The following is a 7,754-nucleotide window of genomic DNA, read 5'->3' as shown; positions in this document are numbered from 1 at the left end:
CCCCCCGAGGGCAGGGCAGGGCTGTGAGCGCTGCTGGGGCCGGGGGTGTCCCCGTGCTCGGCAGGGAGTGGGACCAGAGGGCCTCTGAGGGCCCCTTCCGACTCAAACCGTTCTGTGACTCCATGATGTCGCAAACACCGACAGCTGGCAGGGCTGCTCCGTGCTCCCGGCGGTGCGGACAGCAGGCAGAGCCCTCATCTCGGCTGCGGAGCGCCCGCTGCCCAGGCGGCTGCTCGCGCTCCCACGGGACGAAGCTGCAGCTCCCTGTGCTGCAGGGCTGCCCGAGAAATGGGCACACGGAAAATAAAAGCTGAGCTGTCATTGGATCTGCCGTGGGTGTCTCGGAGCCTGCGATTCAGGGTGGGAAGTGGTTTCCATCATGTGCTGTGAGTCGCTGGGAAGCTGCCTTGTTTTTCAGACACAGAAACCATTTTGTTTTCAGAGCTGCTGCGGGCTGCTGAAGATCCCCACGCTTTCGAAGGGGGGCCCTAAAGAAGCAGCAATCTCGCTGCTTTGTGTCACTGCTCTCATGTAGCGTCTCCTCATACCGGTGAAAAATTCAGTGTCTCCCAGTTCTTGTGTGCAATTTCTGCCTGAAGATGTTTAGTAACAGATTTCAGCCCAGAGAATGTCCCTGCACCAGTTTGGGGCTTCCCACCCGAAGCGCCCGCAGCGCTGATGCTCAGATTGCCTCCTGATCGCACGCGTTGTTCTGCAGTCCCTGCCAGAGGAACTCCAGCAATGCAGCATTCAGACAAAACACAGCAGAGGGGGACCTGGCGAGGCCATCCCCACACCAGGGCAATGAGCAGATGAGCAAAAAAGATCCTTTTCTTGCACTGGCCAGCCATAACGTGGGGTCATGGATGGTAATGGGTGGCTTATTCTCCATGTTCCCCATCCCACTCTTTAACTGCGTAACCAAAGAGCAGCAGCGATAGATACCACTCCCACACCCCTCTGTGTCCCCAGTGCTCCCAGCCACCAGGTCAACCTGTCCCTCTGGTGCTGAGAAATGATGCTGGTGCACCTCATCCTCTATGGGTGCCACCACTGCTGGACCTGCTGGGGAGACTGCAGGGCCTCTGTGAGCTCCCTGAGCTCCCTCGGAGTGTCAGTGTGCCTCAGCATTTCTCCTTCCTGGGCCATGGCCGTGGACTGCTTGGAGTCCACACAGATGCTGATGGGAAACTTGTTTGCCCAAGCTCAGGGAATTGATATCAGCCCAGGACACAGGGGAACATGACATCCTTTCAGTGTGGGATTTTGGAGTGATTCCTTTCCTTTGCATGCTGGGCACATCACAGTTTCCCAGGACATACCCTGATACAGCCAGAACAGACAGAACACCTGACTTTGCCCCTGACATTGCAGGAGCCATGGGATGGTGTTTTGCAGTAACACAGCAATAGCTCAGCATGGCCCCGAGAAGTGCTTGGGGAATAAATACAGGGAGGATTGAGAGATACCCAGATGATAGTGCTGTGGTAATGGCTGATAAGTGCCTTGAACAGATTGAGTGGGTAGAAATTGAGATCGAAAGACAGGAAAACTGCTGAACCGATTGTGATCAGCATCACAGAGCTCATCTGGCAAAACTCCCAGCCCCGATAGGAAATCTGAGAGGGGTGACAACTTCCCCCCAGCCACGGGTCTCTGCCTGTCTTGGGAGAACTTCTGTGCAGCTCCTGCCCTGGCAGCTCTCCTCTTGATATGCATCTGGGAGCACGAGACGAGTTGCACGTCCTGCTGGGAGCGCGAGGAAAGGCCTTGGCTGGTCTGCTCTGCTGCTCATGGCCACTGCTGAAAATGTAGGAACCGCAAGGAGAGGATGCAGATATTGGGGGGCACACAGAGAGGTTCCCTCTCTTCCTGGGCTGCTGACAAGACAGGAGAACTGCAGAATTAAAGATGAAACTTTTCTATTTACACAGTGAAAAAGAAACAAAACGGGTGTATTATTTTGCTCTGATTCCAACAAAAAAAAACCACAACCCAAGAACGCAAACACCCCCCTCGTGTAATGAGGCTGGGTTACAATTCGGAGCATAGTGCTTGCAAAAGTGCAGACACACTTAGGAGTATCCCCTACTTTAAGGCAGGTGGGAAGGCAATGGCAGAAGGCAGAGAGGAAAGCAGGCCATGTAACGAAGGCAACCAGCAGTGCAGCTTTGGACTAAGTGCTCCAGGCGTGTCTTTAGCAAGAAGAGCATCGAAGTGTGTGCAAGGGAGTGAGCCCTGCGTGTCCCAACTTCTGCCTGCAGATGATGTGCAGCTGGAGGAGAAGCTCTGTTTATTTCTAGCAGGCAGATCGCTCAGCATCAGTCCCTGTGTGCAGCTTGCTCTTCTGCACGGTGCGTCCTGCCGCATGCCTTGTGAAACCCCAAACCCTGCTTGTGGGGCCACAATCCCCATGGCTCTGCTCAGCCTGTGGGAGGCTCAGGCTCATGGCCGGTGCAGCAGGAGCAGATTCAGCAGAGTTGTCCCCAGGTTTGGCACTGGGGGGGTTCAGAGCGAGGCAGCGATGGTGGAGCCCGGTGCTAACGGCCCCCTGCTTCTGGCAGCTGGGAAGCATACAGGGCTAGTGTGTGATGGAGAAACTGGTACTGCTCACTGGTCTGGATCATCCCGCCTCTGCAAGGGAAATGCAGACACCAAAACCCCAGCCCTGCTCCCACAGCACAGACATTCCTGTGCCCCCACCCCATCTCCATGCACCAGAGCTCCTCCAAGAGTGTCTGGGCACGTTTTGCAGGTCAGCGGCTGAGCTGGAAGGAGCGCACCAGCTGATGGCTTTGGGGCTGCTCTCCTTCATGCCTTCAGGTTCCCAGAGCTAAAAAACCCTGACAGCAAAACCAACCCCAAACCAAGCACTAGACAATCCTTTACTGTCCCCACATCTCCATCTTTCAGAAACCCTTCCATTTTCCACCACAAATCACCTCCACGCCTCCTTGGGATGCTCATCCCTGCACCCTCCCTCACCCCTCCTGCATCCAGCAGCATCCTCCAGGGACTCCTTCCCAAGCACCAACCTGTCAATGCGCAGGTGGCACACGATTCCCAGGATGTCCACCTCTCCCTTGTCTTTCAGCTGCTGGCATCCAATCCTGGTAGCAATGAAGCAGCCCGTCCGACCGATGCCTGCGCTGCAGATGGACACAGCTGTGCTGAGCGACCACAGTGCCTGGGCCTCAGGCTGTCTGAGCTGGGTGTGCTCCTCGGCTGCTTTGCTACCCTGATCCATCCCTGTCGGGATGCAGTGGTCCCAGTCCCAGCTTTCTCAGGCTGGCCCCATTCTGCCACAAGTGGTCCTTGCTATCATGCCCAGCCCACCCAGAACCACTCTGGAAGCACAAAACCAGTCTGTGCCCCTGTCCTCTGCTGGAGGACACCTGCTAGGGCGTCCTAGAGAATGGCTTGTGGGTGTGAGCCCAAGCTGAGGGGCAGGGCTGAGGGCTGAGCACTTACCTGCAGTGCACAACGATGGGCCCTGGGCTGGCTGCAGCCTGCAGAATCTCCTCCACTTTGGACACCAAGTGCAGCAGGGGCTTGGCTGACTCAGGTGTCTGCTGGTCTGGCCAGGAAGGGAAGAGGATGTGTTTGACGTGGCGGCATTCACCTTCCAGCTTTTCCAGCACAGAAGAAAGAGAAATAAGGATCAGGTGGGGTCAGATTGAGATGTTCCCATCCTGTGCCCATCTCATCTGCTCTCCTCCTGACTCATTGAGCCTCTGCCAGAGAGCAAGGAGCCAGGGCCACTTTTGGGTGTCCAAGTGATCTGCCAGGGAGAGTTCCAGTCATGCCCAGGATCCCTCCTCAATCTCCATGCTGACAGCCCTCTGTCCCCACCCAAGGCTCATCCTGCAAACCTCACAGGGCAGACAGAGCTCTGCAGATCCCTCCTCCTACAGAGCCCGTGCATTTTAGAACCCCGCCAGGTGCTGAGCCCCTGCTGACCCCTGGATGGGGCTTGGACCCACCTGGATGGAGAGACTGCGGACCACGTACTCTGCACACTCGCTAATGCCCTGCACACGGATGGTGAAGGGGCCGTAGGTGCCCTCCTTCTCAGGCCAGTAGTGGACACATTTCTGCAGGAAGAATGCAGTGTTTGTGCTTTGGGCATCCACTGGGGTCTAAGCTGCCCTTTGGTCATTGCTTTTGGGAGATTTGGAAGAGTGAGGAAGGGGGATGTGGGCTGATAGAAAGGGAAGGTAAGGAAGGATGGATCCCAGTTCCAACACCTGCCCCCCTGAACACTTTGCCCACACTCTGCCATGTGGTTTTCAGCCCCTGGGGGTTTTCCCTCCCCAACCCTCCAGGTCAGGGTGCTGTGGAGCAGGGACAGCGGTACCTCCTTGCGCTCCTGGAGCTTGGTTATCATGACGATGATGGGTGCTTCCTCCTGCCACACCATCTCCCAGAAATCAGTCACGGTGTTCAGCATGGGCCCCTGGGTGGCAATGTACTCCCGGGGACGTCCTGCGTAGCCCTGCTGAGCACACGGCCCTTCAGGGACAGCGGGCACCTGGTCTGCACCTCAGCCCCCTGCGCTACCTGTCCTCTGCAGCAGAGAGCCTGACCTACACTGCCTATTTCCTCCCAAACTTGCCCTTGAAATCCTTTGACAGACCCAGACAGGAGTCCTCTCCATCCTCCTAGCCCAGCAAACCAGGAGCAAGCCCATGGAGGAAGCCCTGCACACTCCATCCAAGCATCCCCAGGTTGTTGCTGTGATGACAACAACGGTCACCTTGAGTCTGGAGATAACTGTCTGGGGACCCCATCGGATGCTGGAGACAAGCCACAGTCACCCCTTTTTCCTTTTGGGCAATTAAAACAAACCCTTTGAGGGGAGAGGCAGTTCCTGGATGTGTCGATACCAGGCTGGGATGCCCAGTTGGCACAGCTTGCTTCCTGCACTTAACAACAGACCAGTGCATGGAGATGGAGAAGCATCTGGGAGGGAGCGTGTCCAAATGCTCTGCTCACCCCAAAATCTCACTGTTAAATGTAAACCAGCTTATCCCACAGCCGTATCCCACAGCCTATGTGACAGCCCATTCCCTCATGTGGGCAGAACCCCAGAGCTGCGGCACCCCCAGCCCTGCAGCACCAGGAGATGTGGACACCGAGTGCCCCAGGCAGGCCGTGCTCACCGTGATGTAGTTGGCATTGATGTAGCCGTCTTCCTCCTGGCTCCCTGCTCTCCTGAGGCACACCCGGCTCTCGGGGTCTGCAAGACGCAGTGAGAGGCACCCTGGCACTGTCCTTCAGATCTGTGCTCTCCCACCCAGCTCCATGCCACACTCAGACCTGCCCAGCACCAACCCCCCACAGCCTTCCCACAGCACATGAAGACGACCCGAACGATTCCTCAGCCTTTACACCCCCCGCTTTGGACGCTTAAAGCTGCATGGCACAGGGAGCGGCCCAGGCCGGGCTGCGATGCGCTGCATGCCCCAAGAAGCTCCCCACAAACCGCCCCATTGCTGGGCTCACACCTCTGCAAGGCGGCTGCCAGCAGCAGAACCAGCACAGCAGGGACACCGGGACGCACCGGGGACACCCACAGCACACACATCTCCCCGCACGTGGGGGAACGTGAGACAAAGGGATGCAGCAGCACGTACTGGGGAGGATGGTTTTGTATCTGTCCTTGGAGGCACGGCCAGGGATCTCCAGCTCCTCCGGACTGATGAAGTTGGGAGGGATTTTCTGCAGCAGGGGAGAACAACTTTGAGGAACCCCTCTTGGTGCTGCTTGCGTCCCCTCATCGGGCACAGATGGCCCCGCAGGCAGTGAGATGCTGACCCAGCATCGCCAGAGCTGGCATGAGCTCCATCCACACCCCAATGGGGTGGGACAGCTCACAGATGCGAGCGGAGCTTGGCACAGGAAGGCTTCCCACAGACACAGGGGAGAGCAAGGAGGGGGCAAACAGGAGATGCGCAGTGCCCCTCCACCTGCACGCCCACCCTCATACCGAGAACTCCTCCTGGAGCTGTGCCAGGCTGTGGGCGCGCTGCTGAAGCTCCTCTGTCCTCAGCACGTGGCTGGATGTCCTCAGGAACTGCAGCGTGACGTCCCGCGGGGTGCATACGGGCTGGATGGGCTCCACGCTGCCCAGCGAGCTCATGTCCAGCACCAGCGACACGTTGGAGCCCCTCCTGAAAAGGAGGCAAAGGGTCCCCGGTGACCCCCGACAATTCGTGGCCCAGCAGAGCACAGTTGGGCACAGTTTGGCAGACTGCACTTTAGGGCCGGGCAGTGCAAAGCCTGGGCTGTGGGCATTGCCCAGCCTGGCCACGCTCACCTCTCTTGGAGCCGCACGTGCTTCTTTGCGGAGGGACTGGGCTTGTCTGCCTTGTCCATGGCTTTGGTGGCCACCCGGGCTGTCAGGCTGCTGTTATGAGCTCTGTGGCACACTGAGCAGGCTTGGACCATGCTGCGGCAGCCACGAAGCTCTCGCCCTGAAGCACGAGGAGTGGGAGTGGGGGGGCCTCAGCTCCAGAGGGAAGGAGTTGCCATCAGAGGAGAAGCGGCTGGAAAACACAGGGCAGATGAGAGAGACACAAGGAGGCTGATGAACCCCTTGCTGGACCAGGATGAGAACATCCCTAAGCAGAGGAGGTGTTTCGGGTCCTCGTTGCCGTGGCATCAGGGCTCCAGCATCCACAGGTGGCATGGAGAGAGCGCCTGTAGCACCCACCAGGAGGAAGGATCTGTGGCTTGGATGGGGTGGGATGGAAGCTCGTGAGCTTAACGTGGAGGGCAGCAGCCCCCAGGGATGAGGAGCAGAGGAGGATGCTGTGAGGGTCATGGCCAGTTCCTGTTGTTTGGACATACTGGGGTGGGGGGAACGGCCCTGGGACAGCTTCCTCCATCCCACAAGTATCAGCAACTGTCAAGAGGAAACTGCTCTATCTGAATGGTTGAGCAAGAGGTGATGGGGTGGTCTGGATGGAGGAGGCTGCCAAGGCTCCACCACCAGCAGCCCTGAGCAGCCCCTGGCAGGGAGATGTGGGTGATGCTGGTTCTTCTTTGGGCAGACGTCCCCATGGCGCGGGCAGCAGCTCAGGGTGGCAAAGCTCCTTCTCCTCCCCAGCTTCCTCTGCGAGGAGAGATGGACCCAGTGGGATGGGGATGCTGCAGGGTCAGAGCTCTCAACAGGCACAGAGCAGGGTACCGAATGGCCCACAGGCTCAGGGACATCCCTGCAGAGAACTGGGCACAGACAAAGCCGGGGCTGGAGCAGGGAGGGTCACAGTGTGGCCGTGGCCGTGCAGGGTGGGAACACAGCGGGGCATGAGATGAAGCACTCAGGGTCAATCCTGGCTAATCCCACAATTGTCCTCAGCGCCCAGGCACCGCTCGTAGCCGGGAGAGGTGGGCTGGGAGCCCAGCATCACCCAGGAAACACTTGGGAGAGGCCCAGCAGAGCTGAAGGCGCACAGAGGACCCTGGGATGAGCTTCTGTTCCAAGCATCTGCCCCAGGAGCATCCCACATCCCCACATCCTGCCTCCCTGCCAGCATCCCTGCGGGGGCACCTGCACTGCCTGCAGCGAGCACATGTGCCGAGGCCTGCCGCTGCTGCGGGGCTGTCCTCTCCAAAGGGACCCTCGCGGCCGTGCCCGCAGCCCGGGGGTGCCTTACCTGCCGCCCTGAGGTGTGGGCTCCGTCCGTCCCGGCACGGGGCCGCGGGCGCTGTGCACGTCGGTCTGAACACGGGGCTTTGAAAGTGTTCAG

General features: G+C 58.7%; 1 protein-coding gene across 5 annotated transcripts; it reads right to left on the bottom strand.

Annotated features, from left to right (window-relative positions):
* Positions 1-1,905: 1,905 nt before the first annotated feature.
* Positions 1,906-7,754, bottom strand: PTPN7 (protein tyrosine phosphatase non-receptor type 7). Of its 5 annotated transcripts, none has more exons than XM_042836378.1 (9): positions 6,320-7,512; positions 5,990-6,173; positions 5,637-5,721; positions 5,163-5,239; positions 4,358-4,495; positions 3,984-4,094; positions 3,472-3,629; positions 3,036-3,149; positions 1,906-2,634 (listed from the first exon to the last, which is right to left on the bottom strand). In XM_042836378.1, exons 1-9 carry the CDS (start codon positions 6,448-6,450, stop codon positions 2,541-2,543), a joined length of 1,092 nt encoding a protein of 363 aa, XP_042692312.1. In that variant the 5' UTR covers positions 6,451-7,512; the 3' UTR covers positions 1,906-2,540. The 5 variants fall into 5 exon arrangements, with proteins under 5 accessions (XP_042692312.1, XP_042692311.1, XP_042692309.1 ...); XM_042836377.1 differs by adding an exon at positions 7,662-7,754 and having other exon boundaries at positions 2,542-3,149; positions 6,320-6,548; XM_042836375.1 differs by adding an exon at positions 7,662-7,753 and having other exon boundaries at positions 2,542-3,149; positions 6,320-7,230.

Source organism: Centrocercus urophasianus, unplaced genomic scaffold (assembly GCF_019232065.1).
Source record: "Centrocercus urophasianus isolate 14NV4802_14NV808 unplaced genomic scaffold, USGS_Curo_1.0 seq_6, whole genome shotgun sequence".
In the NCBI taxonomy this organism is placed as follows: Eukaryota; Metazoa; Chordata; class Aves; order Galliformes; family Phasianidae; genus Centrocercus; species Centrocercus urophasianus.
The sequence above is the reverse complement of the archived record's forward strand: the minus strand, read 5'-3'. Positions and strand labels throughout refer to the sequence as shown.